General features: G+C 50.7%; 1 protein-coding gene across 3 annotated transcripts in view; it reads right to left on the minus strand.

Moving 5' to 3' along the window:
• Positions 1-12,731, minus strand: part of ANXA6 (annexin A6) — a 49,493-nt gene that overhangs the window by 33,692 nt on the left and 3,070 nt on the right. For all 3 annotated transcript variants that reach the window (XM_054718054.1, XM_054718056.1, XM_054718053.1), the window contains exon 2: positions 4,241-4,284. In XM_054718054.1, coding sequence (XP_054574029.1) covers positions 4,241-4,258 — 18 coding nt within the window. In that variant the 5' untranslated portion in view covers positions 4,259-4,284. The remainder of the gene's footprint in view (positions 1-4,240; positions 4,285-12,731) is intronic.

Consider the following 12,731-nt stretch of genomic DNA (forward strand, 5'->3'; position numbering starts at 1 on the left):
CACAAAATACCACAGCCTGGGCGAGTCTATTTTGAAGAAGTGGCGTTAGAAGAAGTTTAAGTTTAAAAAATTTGGCTCTCAAAAGAAATTTCAGTCGTTGTACTGTTGGTATTTGGCTCTGTTGACTAATGAGTGTGCCGACCACTGACCTGGACGAATGGGTGCGTGAATGGGTGATGACCGAGTGTGTTCTGAGCAGAAGGAAGGTGGAATCCAAGCTGTGTCCTAAGGACGCGTAACAGCTGGCCCCACGGGGGCTGGGCAGGGAGAGGGCTTCATACAGAGCAAACAGCCTGGCAAAGGCTTGGAGGCAAGAGCAAGCAACACTGAGGGAAGCCAGCCCAAGGCTTCAGCGCTCAGTGCAGACGCCCAAAGTCGCCAAGATCACGGGAGTGTAAACTGCCAGGAGGGAGCGAGAAGATAGAAACATGCCCCAGGATGAAGGGCAGAGGTGTCAGCAATGGCCCGTGAGCTGAGAACCCTCTCCTGTCGCTGCCCCCCACTCCACCTTCTCCCTCCTCCCACACTGCGGTGGTTGAGGCAGTGTTTGGGGAAGGAGCTGCAGCTGAAAGATGAGGCAATGCCATCCTGGGGGAAGGGAATTCTAATGACAGGCATAAGGCTTGATCAAAATGACCCCTTAGAGCCAGGCCGGAGTGGCTCAGTGGTGGAGCATCAACCTATGAACCAGGTTTGATTCCCGGTTGGGGCACATGCCCAGATTGTGGGCACAATCCCCATTGGGGGACGTGCTGGAGGCAGCCGGTCAATGTTGATGTTTCTTTCTCATGGATGTTTCTAGCTCACTCTCCCCCTCCCTTCCTCTCTCTGAAATCAATCCTATATAATAAAGATGTAATATGCAAATGGTCGTTACACCGTGAAGCGTAATGACCGACCGCATAACGACTGGATCCGACTGGATCAGACCGCATAACGACTGGATCACGGATCAGCAGGAGGGTGGAGCAGCGAGCTACAAGTGGGCGGCGGAGAGCTACAGGAGGGAGCAGGGCAGCAAGCTATGGTGGTGGGGGGGGGGGCACGCAGGGAGGCTGGGGGAGCTACAGGAGGACGGGGCAGAGGGCGGAGAGCTACTGGAGGGTGGCAGAGAGCTACTGGAGGGCAGCAGCGAGCTACTGGCGAGCTACTGGCACACAGATTTGTGTGCAGGGCTACTAGTAAAAACATATTTAAACAAAAATAAAAACTATCCCTTAGAGACTGGCCTAGCAAGCAGCAGGGCCTGTCTCCCACATGGGTCTTTGCACAAGGATGATAAAATCTTCTGGGGGACCACCAGCCAGATGGGTTATCCCCGGACCCGGCAGGATCACAGCCACCAGAAGAGGGGGTGCAGGGCATCTCAGCACTGGTCACACAGACACAGAGACGGTCCTTCAAATCACCCAGGCTCACGTGTCCCACCATCGGCTATTCTCACACCAAGCTGGTGAATTTTTCGTCTCCAAGTGCCACCTGTGCAGCTGTCCCTACTTCTCTGGCAGACAGGTTCCAGGCCTCAGGTGCCCATGACCGAGGGGGGAGGGAGAGCAGAGACGAAGGGACTTTCCACCCTGAAATATTCAGCAGGTCCCGATGGCAGCTGGTGAGCAGCCTGAACCCTGGGGCTCTGAGGTCTTGGGCCCCATCCAGGCTGCGGCTGGCGTAGGAGTGCCCAGGCCTATCGGGAGCAGAGGTGACACCACCCAGAGAGAAGGCTGTGGCCAGGGCTCCCCCAGAGAGCTGCCTTGATCAGACCTGACCCAGGCCTCGTCTCTGCACCTGCTGGAATTCCAGCACCTGCCCCCTTGCCCTGTCCTCAACGTGTTCTTACACCCATGATCACATTCAAACTCAGACACCCCTGTGCAACTGAGGCCACAGAGCCATGCCACCACACGATTTCCTCAGTCTTTGGGCCTCAAGTTCTCCTCTCTGAACAGAAAGAGAGGGAGAAGAGCGCAATCACAGAAGTAACTGGGAGTGATCTGGGCCAGAGAAAAGAGTAGCTTTTCTGTGCATGCATGCATGTGTGTATGTGTGTGTGTATGTGCATGTGTGTGTGTGTGTGTGTGTACGTGTGTATGTGTTTGCATGTGTGTGGTGAAGGTGGGCACACCAGAAGCCGAACTAAGGTGCTAATTGGGAGCAATAGACACAAAGTTGGAAGACCTTTGTCACACTTCTCTAGTATTGTCTTCTGCAAACTCCTCCCCCGGCTAACCCTCTGCACTCCGAGCATGCCAACAGCTACTGCCCTGAGCGCACTGCATCCTCTCCCTCCCTTCTGCTCCAGCAGCCCCTCTACCAAGACCTCTCAGCCCCCTGCTCTTTCCGAGTGGCCCCTCCAGGCAGCTGCCCCATTCCTCCCACCTGTGTGCCCCCAGAACATCAGCACTGTGCATGGGGATTGCAACTCACCCCGTAGGACCAGGGACTCCTAAGGTTCTGCCACCCCAGGACTCTTGCTTGCAGGATGTCTACTGGCCCTTGGCCCACGGCAATGTGGGTCAGCCAGGCAGACAGCATGGTCTGGGAGCACTAGACCAGGAGTCCAAGATCTGAGCCCTAGGTCCTGGCCCCTCTGATCTCCCAGGGTCTGATGTGTCTACTTCAGTCACCTAAGAATTTTTCAATTCGAACGCCTCTCAGGAAGTACTCGGGGCTGACTGCCCATGGAGAATGAGGAACAGCAAAAGTTCTGCCTTGGATCTTTGCCCATAACCAGGAATACCGTCTCCTCCTGGTCAAAGAGGCCACTTGTGCAAAGTGTACTCCGCAGAAGCTCACAGGGGGGCAGAGCTAGGGCTCTTTTGCGTGTACTGATCCTAGATCACATGATACACTGTGCTCTTCAGAAACTGTGACTAGACGTCCTTAAGGCTCTTGTTCAATGGGTGGTGGGCCATGAAGGCAGGGACGAATTTAGTTTTCACTGAGCTCAACCACCTCACAATGGAAACTGAGGCCCAGAGAGGGTGAAGAATCCCCCCAAGATCACACAGCTTCTGTATTATGTCCACGACCAGAGGCTCTTTGATTGAAGTGAGGCACAAACGGGGCCAAGTCAAGAGTCCCTTAGTTTTATTCTCCCTTTTTGATCTCACTGTTGCAGTGACCATGTCTCTCTTTCTCTAAAGCCAGCAAACAGGGGTCTCTCTCAGGCAAACCCAGGCATAGAATGACCCTAGCTCTTTCCAAGGGCAGAACCCAATCCTGGCCACACACAGGAGTAAAAGCTCTGACACACCTCAAATTCTACTGCCCAGCAAGGTGTCCCACAACATGAAAGTCTGGGGTCTTGCCCAGCTGGCGTGGCTCAGTGGTTAAGCGCCTACTTAGGAACCAGGAGGTCATGGTTCAATTCCCAGTCAGGGCACATGCCCGGGTTGTGGGCTCGATCCCCAGTAGGGGACATGCAGGAGGCAGCCAATCAATGATTCTCTCTCATCATTGATGTTTCTATCCCTCTCTCCCTTTCCCTTCCTTTCTGAAATCAATAAAAATATATTAAAAAAGAAAGAAAGAAAGAAAGAAAGAAAGAAAGAAAGAAAGAAAGAAAAAAAGAAAGAAAGAAAGAAAGAAAGAAAGAAAGAAAGAAAGAAAGAAGAAAGAAAGAAAGAAAGGGAAAAATTGGGGTCTCCTACACCAGAGGGACTTAATTCCAGATGCGTGTGCAGCACACTCCCACCACCAGAGCATAGACGACCCTCCGTTGCTCCTGCCTGTCCAATATCCATTTCCCTTCCTGGGGGAACCCCTCTTGGGCCATGAAGTTCAGGTGGGACCAACTCTACTTTCTGGATCCAAGTTACCCAGGCCCAGCCAATGAGAATCTAACCTCGGACTTTCCCTAGAATCACAGGGAATAAATGATCAGGAAGCAGAAGGAAAGCCTGGAGCTATTGGTGACTAGTGTGCCAACTCAGGGAAGGAGCTGCCACAGGAATCCCACTTCGGAGGCAGAATCTAACACTAGCATTTGGACCCCTGGATCCAGCCAGACCTGAAGGCCTGGGCTTCTCAGTCATGTGCACCAATACACATCCTTCCTGCTTAGGATGCTCTGGGTGCCTGGAAGAGCGGTGACGTGGAACAGGAACAAGCAATGCCGGGGAACCTCTCCTGCTCCGTTCAGGCTGAAGGTACCAGGGATCTGTGCAGCGCGCCCAGTGACTCTAGGATCCCAGGCCCGGGGAAGGCAGAGCACAGCCTCCGGAGGCGAGAGGCTCCTTACCTGTGCTGGATTGGCCATGGTCTCGGGTTCTGCAGCAGAATACGCTGTGGAGAAGAGAGAGACCCCATGAGACTCCCTTGCACTCTGCTCCCCTCCATTCTCTCCCCCAGTTTTGCTCACCCTTCCTTCTTCCCAAGGGAGCGTATGTTCTCCCTGCTCTTTTCCAGCTGCCTCCAGCCCTTCAGGTTCAATGACACCCCAAAACCTGGCTCGGGGCCAGATGAGCTTTCCAGAGGACAGTGGATAGACTAGCCGGTGTCCTGGCACTCCCACCAGGATGGGAAAGGGACTTGGAACCCAGAGGGAGAGAAGTCACAGTCACTGACTGCACGTGACTCCTCCAGGCCGGGCAGGTACTTTCCTAGATATGGTCCCACCTAACCCTCACAGCAATCCTTCCCAGCAGCTATTCCTCTTTCTTACAGAGGAGAAAACTGAGGATGAGGGGAGTGGGGTCAGGGAGTTAAATAATTCTCCCAAGATCACACAGTGTAAGACTGAATTCAGTCAAATCCAGATTCCAGAGTCCACGCCATCTGCACCCTGCGTGCCCTCTTTCCAAGTCACCAAGATCTGTCCCCAAACCCAGACAGCTTAGCGGTCGGCACATGAGAAGACTCGGGGCTCCTGGTCCCCTGCTGCAAATACCTGGAGGGCCACGGTCCCTGTGTACGTCAAGAAACATGTCCTAGCCGAAACCGGTTTGGCTCAGTGGATAGAGCGTCGGCCTGTGGACTCCAGGGTCCCAGGTTCGATTCCGGTCAAGGGCATGTACCTTGGTTGCGGGCACATCCCCAGTAGGGGGTGTGCAAGAGGCAGCTGATCGATGTTTCTAACTCTCTATCCCTCTCTCTTCCTCTCTGTAAAAAAATCAATAAAATATAAAAAAAAAAAAAAAAAAAAAAAAGAAACATGTCCTTAGCCTCTACTCTGACAAGGCACCGCTCTCAGTGCTGAGTTTAAAACCTGCTTTTCTGGAGCTTACTCTGTAATGGGGAATACAAATGCATGTGATAAAAACCAGGGAGAAAACCCCGGCTGGGTGGCCCAGTCGGTTTGAGTGTCGTCTTGTAAACCAAAAGGTTATGGGTTCGATCCCCAGTCGAGGTTTGTATGGAGGGCAACCGATCGATGTCTCTTCCTCACATTGACGTATCTTCCTCTCTCTCTCCCTATTCCTCTCTCAGAAATCAAGAAACATTTCCTTGGGTGAGGATAAAAAAAAAAAAAAACTAGAGAGAAAAGATAAAGCTTGGTCAGGAGAGAGCGACAGTGGTCAGGGGGTCTCATGGACCGGGCGGATCCCTGGGTGCTCGGTGTGGCTGGTATGGCAGCAGGGACGCTTGGAGGATGTGGGGTCAGGGGCCCAGTGCTTGAGGCCACTGCGGAGACTTTGAAATTTTCTTTGATGAAACAGAAAGTCATGGGGTTGAGGGGTGACTGAACAAACAGGACACACGAACTCATTGAAGGAAATGCCAGGACACAGGTTCTACACTAAAGGACTAAGAAACCAAGGTAGTAAGTCACTAATATTGTGGTAACTATGCACGGTGCCAGGTGGGTACCTGAAATATGGGGGGACCACCTTGTAAGGTATATGACTGTCTCACCACTATGCTGTACACCTGAGAGTAATACAAAATCATACTGAATGTCAACTGTAACTGAAAACAAAAGTAAAAAAGACCCCAAGGTATCTTACCTAAAAACAGATGAGAAAGGGGGTGTGATTGGTTTGGAAAGGGGAAGAGAAGGGGGAGGGGCCGGATAATGAGCTCCCTCAGCAGGAAGGCCAAGATGGAAGTGAGCAATCTCCTCAGAATGAGAGGAGAAAGGAGAACCAGTACTTTCCATTTTATGGAAATTAGAACTTTTTAAAGCATGTCTATGGGTTGCTTTTTAAAAGTAAAAATCCCAACTCTGTCAGACATACTCAGTAAGATCTATGAGGGGCTGAGCTAGGAGGGAGGGCAGACACCAAGGCGACTGTAGCTCAGTGCTTCCCAGTTCTGCACAACTCTCCCCCCAAAACCCAAACAAAAACGCTTAAGGGAAAGCAGCCCTGACCTCTGTGGGGTCACTGGGGACAGTGTGACACAGTGGGGGACACAGGTTTTGAAATCAGACAGACAGACCTGAATTCAAATCCGGTTTGTCACTCATTAGCTATGTGACCTTGGGCATATGACTCATCTCTGAGCTCAAGGTTACCTCAAGTGCAAAACTGGGGCTGGCCCTTTCCTGCCTTGCAGGGTGGTTGGAGGATGAGACACAGCTCTGGTCGGGAGCAGAGCACACGAGGCCAGGCAGAGGCCTGTTCTCAGTAAATGGCCGCATTTGCTGCACTAGCGGGAAGCTCTGAGGACGGGTCCCCTCTGCCTGATTATGAGCCCCCCAAAGGGCAGTCAGCCGGCAGACATGAGATGGGGTAGGAAGTGAAGTGAAGAGCAGAGGGCAGCGATCTGTCTGCAAACACCCTGCTGTTTCCCTGACAACCAGGGGCCCCTTGGTACACATGTGCAGCTCTCACCAGGAAATGGAAACCAGCCCTGGGTTTCCCTGGGGGCCTGGGGGAAAGAGTGGGTGAAAGAGCACCAAGGCCGGCGGAGAAACAGGGACTTCCGAGGAGGCCGGGGGAGTCCGCCGAGGCAGGGAGGGAGGGCTGAGGCCTGTCACCTGCACCTCCAGCCTCGAAGCCTTCTCTTTTGGCCTTGCAGATGGAAACTCAGCTGCTGGCTGCAGCCCAGGCCCATCTGGACAAGAGCCCCTTTCCAAGGAGAGCGGCTCAGAGGAGGGGCCTCGAAGTCCTCGGGAAAACGCTCTCAGCTCTGAGAGCTGCTTTTGAGTGCCTGCCTTGCGTGTGCGTGGAAAGCAAGCTTCTTCCAGAGTTAAATGTTCAGACTGCAGCTCAGGGGGGTCGATCTCCAACAGCCCCTCCTCCGAGGGCTCAGGGACAATGGAGCGAATCACAGAGGTGCCGTCTACACTGCTTTACCCTGGCTTTACAAGGGGCTGTGCGTCTTCCCAGAGCAACCCAGCCCTCACTTCCCATTGGCTGACTAATGTTTTCTATCCAGTGTTTCAGAAACCCAGAGGGCCCCTTAACGATCCACTACTCTAATCTCATTTTCTAGACGGGGTAAAGGCGCCTTAGGGAGACAAGTGACTTGCCACGACCAAGACCACAGCCACAGCTCTGCCTCCCAGCCTGGCACAACGAGCACCCACACAGCCCTGAGCCCTGGCTGCAATGGGACCTTAGGAAGAGGCCCCAGGGAGACACCCAGGTTCTTGTTCCCAATCTGTCTGTAACTTCAGACAAGCCAGGTTCCCTCTTTGGACCTCAGTTTCTTCATCTGTAAAATGGGGACATCATCACTCCCTCTTTGGGAAAATCCAGGGTGGATGTGAGAGGCTTTTATAGATTTCAACCAGGAATCTTCACAGCAAAATCGCAGAATATCAATCCTACTAGGATTCTCCCCCAGACCCACGTGATTCCTCTCCAGCACCCCATCCCAACCTTAATATGCACGTCTCATCATCTTGGTTGAAACAGATGCTCAAACCTAGCAGGTATGGCCACTCGAGACCGGAGCCTCCTCTCTCCTCCTACAAACCCTGAATCTCTTCTGATCCGGCTGCTCACGAAGGCTCACCATGGCTGCTCATTCCAGAAATCCATTCAAGGGCAGAGTAGCCTCGTGGCTGCTGTGGCCACCCCCTGCCTTAGCCCTGTAGCCTGCAAGCCACCCTGCTTCCTCCTCCCTCTTTGGGAGCTCAGGACTGACTCGAGGAAGACTGCTCTGGGGTCGAGAACATACCAGAGCCGGCAGAACCCGTGGCTCACTGCCACAGAGCTGGGGAACCGGACAGCTGGACAGGGGAAGGTCACGGCCAAGTCATGCAAAAGGCATGGGCTTCGGGACCAGATGTGACTGTGAGTCACAGCTCTGCTCCTGCCACCAATCTGTGACTTAAGCAAGTTACCTAAACTAAATCTCCACTTCCACATCTGCAAAATGCCTTTACCCTGGTAAATGTTACCTCCCTGTACGGAGACAGAAAGGAAACAATGAATGTACAGCCCTTAGCACGGTGCCGGGCACATAGCAAAACCAGAATAAATGGCAGCTTTTATAGTGACGAGCCCAAACAAACACAAGGGAGGCAGTGTGGCAGCCTAAGAAGGAATGCAGGTTTTGCTGTCATGACCCAAGTTCAAATCCTGACACGGCAAATTCCTAGTTCATGGCCGTGGGTGAGTTCTGCCATTTCTCTGACTCGGTTTCTTCATCTCTGAAATGACAATCCCATAAAGTTTTTGTAAAAATTCAATGAAGTGAGGCAGGTAAAATACTCAGCATGGGCAGACACAGATGCAATGTTTAATAATTGGTGGCTTCTGTTACTGCGGTCATCCTCTTAGAGCAGTGTCTCCAGTTGTGACGGTCCATTGTGATGTTTGTCATACACACAGTTAAAGATATACACAGAAGTTCACGGTCAGGAGTGTGGACTCGCCCTAGCCGGTTTGGCTCAGTGGACAGAGCGTCGGACTGCAGACTTAAAGGATCCTGGGTTTAATTCCAGTCAAGGGCACATGCCCGGGTTGCAGGCTCGATCCCCAGTAGGGGGCGTGCAGGAGGCAGCAATCAATGATTCTCTCTCATCATGGATGTTTCTATTTCTCTCTCCCTCTCTCTTCCTCTCTGAAAACAATAAAAATATATTTAAAAAAAAAAAAAGATTGTGGACTCAATGCAGCGAAGCAGAGGGAGGAGGAGAAAAGGGGGAGAGGCCAGGCGATACAAAAACATTTGAAAAAAATTTTTACAAAAACACCAGCATAAGAAAAACATTTCTGTCCTCCAAAGGTTGCCCTGGCCTGTGTGGCACGATGGGTTGGAGCTGCGTACCAAAGGATCGTGGTTCCATTCCCGGTCAGGGCACAAATGCAGGTTACGGGTTCGATCCCTGGTTGGGACGTGCAAGTAACCAATGTTTCTCTCTCTCCCCCCCGCCCTCTCTAAAATTAACAAAATAAAATTTATTTTAAAAAGGTGGCTTGTGGGCTTTGGAGGAACAGAGTGCACTTTTAGGGAGGGAGGACATGTTGCGTGTATGGGGGTGAAAATTTGAGGAAAATCAAGAAATAACCTGGCCCTGGATGGTGTCCTCAGTGGTTAGAGCATCAGCCGGCAAACTGAAGGGTCTTGGGTTCGATTTCTGGCCAAGGGCACGTGAATCTGGGTTGCAGGTTTGATCCCACATGCAGAAGGCAACCAATCAATGTGCCTCTCTCACATCGATGTTTCTTCTCTCTCTCTCTCTCTCTCTCCTCCCTCCCTCCCTTCCCACTCTCTCTAAAAACATCAATGGGAAAAATGTCCTTGGGTGAGAATTTTTAAAAAAGGAAGGAAGGAAGGAAGGAAGGAAGGAAGGAAGGAAGGAAGGAAGAAAGGACCTGGAAGGTGGTATATGTGCCCCAGGAATCCCCAAGAGACTTAAATTTGAGCTCAATACAGCACTTCCCTTCCCCTCCCCACACCCCGCAACTCAGCATTCAAGGCCCTAGACATCCTTCCTGATTTAACTGTCCTCTCCTCCCTCCATCCACCACCACACCCTCCCCTGCACACTCCAACCCAGAATCTCTGCTTACTAGCATTTTCGATCCAGCTTTCTAGCATCAACACCAGTGCTTTTACATTTTGGCTTCATGAATCCCACTGGGGGGTGGGGGGCGGGGTTCAAACTAACCAAACCATACATAAGGCCAACCCCCAGAGATTCTGACTCAACAGTTCTGAGGTGAGGTCTGGGCTTTGGTAATTTTTTTAAACTTTTCTAAATGATTCTGCCAACTCTTCCAGGAAGCCAGGAGAGATTTCTTCGGCCTTTGACCCCCACAGCATTCTGAAACCACCTGCACTTAGTGGCTTGGGGCAACCACTGTGGATTTAGGATTCTCCTATTAGATGGAGGCTGCTTGCCTCCAAGGTATTGTGGGGGGAAATCTGTACTTCAAATTCTCTAGGGTGTCTGGTTTCGGTCTTTGCTTTTGAGCTATTTTACAGCTCAGTAAGTTGTAGATAACTGACGGTAATGCAAAGTAATTCTTATGACATGCTCATCCTGTCCTACCTGGTAAAGGTCTAATTATTTCTCTCCTCCTCTGATGGAAAAAACAGTTTGCCTCCATTTGTACATTCCTTTCAATATAAAGATGTCTACTGATTCTCTCTGGAGCTGGTATAACGCCTGCCTGGTCGGGTCATTAATTAATGAGTACAATACAATCTTTAGCACATGGTCGTTTTTATAGCAGGGTGAGCCATGATTCTACTCTTTCTTGAAAACGATTGTATATGTGTCTTTGTCATGTACCATAGTGTGTGGCTCATAAGGATTGTTGGATAAAATGCACTGAGTAGCTTTAACGCTCTTTAATGACCCCCTTGAAAAATCACAGTGTAGCCCTAGCCGGTGTGGCTCAGTTTGTTGGGCATCGTCCCATGCACCAAAAGGTTGCTGGTTCTTGCTGGTTTGATTCCCAGTCAGGGCACATGCTGGATTGCAGGCTCGATCCCTGGTAGGGGGATTGCAGGAGGCAGCCGTTTTATCTTTTGCTCTCACATCAATGTTTCTCTCTCTCCCTCTCCCTTCTCTCTCTAAAAAAATCTATTAAAAATACTTTTTAAAATCACAGTGTAGGGGAGGAAAAATAATTTTCCTTTTACTAGACCTTCTAGGTTCTTCTGTCTGGTTTAATAATGGAATCAACATTTGACAACTTAACAAGAGAAAATAACCAAATTTATCACGTATGTACATACAGGAGTTCCATAAGAATATGGGACTCAAGGGCAAATCGCCAGTTGAGGCTTATGAACTACTCCTAAAGAGAAAGGAGTAGTGGCTTGGACTTCAAAGAGGAGGCAGGCAATTCACAGGTAGGTGAGCAGGAGCAAATATTGCTGGGCCACCCAGCAATAATGAGACCCTAAGGGGGGAGTCTAACAACCAGACTTTGTTAGGTTCCTCTCCATCTGCCACATCTAGTTCATTATTGTGCTAAGGTCAATATGCTAAGGTGACTATGCTAGCGTGATCTCCCTTCCTGGGGCAGATTTTTCTAACTAAATTATTTTAGGCAAGTAAGGGGGAGGTAAAAGGCTCTTCTTGAGTCTTTTGTTTCTAAAAAAAAAACAAAAAACAACACACAGCTGAAAATTATCACTATTCCCCCAAAATGGGCATATTTGGGGGTGGCAAACTCTGCTCCCCCTCAACAGAATAAAAGGAACCATCCAGCCTGGTGCTTTTATTCCTAGTTAGATAGCTAAGAGAGGAAATACCCTGAGAAGTGAAGTAACTTGCCCAACTCAGTACTTAAGCAGGGGCTCATTTTTCCAAAAGTATTTACTGAGCGCCTCTTGGGTGTCCACTGATAGGAACTGGGGTTAGAATAAAAAATGAAACGGACGAGTCTCCCCCTGCCACCAAGCTGGCAATTTAGTTCAGTAACCTGCCTTTTTTTGGATCCCATACACCACCAGCGACAAAAGAAAGTAACTGTGCATTCATCATGATGAACAAAAATATACTTTTTAAGCATGAGGTCAAACGCATATAATAAGAAGTCAAAAAGTTTCTACCTGTACCTTTCTGATGAAAGAAAGTCACCTTTAGTGCCTGCCGGGGTGTGTGCACCCCACTTAGAGGTCTCTGGCCCATAAAATCTAGATCCTTCCCTTTCCTCTTTCCTGATGGCTCCTCCCCCAGCCCGCAGGAAGACGCCCAGGACCGCCCCAGTCCTCCGGGAGCCTCCGGGTAAATGCCATTCCTGGCCCAGAGCATGGGCACGCCCCCCAGCTCATGCACTCGGGTTTCTTAGAGAGCAGTGTCTTTCCCTCTCCTGACCCAGAATCATTGATCCCAGGGCTGGACGAGGCCGCAGGAGATCACTGGGCTGCCCCCGGTAGAACTGGACTGACCTGGTTTGAATCCCAGCTCGTCACTTTCATGGGAGGCAGCAAGGTGTAGTGTCTCACAGTACAGAGGCTAGGGCTCCAAGGCCTGTGCCTGAAGCTGAACCAGCTAGGCAGGAGCCTTAACCTCCTAAGTAAGATGAGAGCTAAAAACAGTGCCTACCACAGAGGAGTTATGGTGAGGATGAAAAGAATTAAAATGGGGGACATCTGTAATAGTGTCAACAACAACAAGTTAAGCCCTAGCCAGTTTGGCTCAGTGGATAGAGCATCAGCCGTCGGACTGAAGAGTCCCTGGTTCGATTCTGGTCAAGGGCCTGTACCTTGGTTGCAGATTCCCCGGCCCTGGTCGGGGCACAGGCAGGAGGCAACCAATCAATGTGTCTCTCTCACACTGATGTTTCTCTCTATCTCTCCCCCTCCCTTCCACTCTCTCTAAAAAATCAATAGAAAACATCCTCGGGTGAGGATTAACAAAAAATAAAATAAAATAA

This window comes from Eptesicus fuscus, chromosome 6 (assembly GCF_027574615.1).
Source record: "Eptesicus fuscus isolate TK198812 chromosome 6, DD_ASM_mEF_20220401, whole genome shotgun sequence".
NCBI lineage: Eukaryota > Metazoa > Chordata > Mammalia > Chiroptera > Vespertilionidae > Eptesicus > Eptesicus fuscus.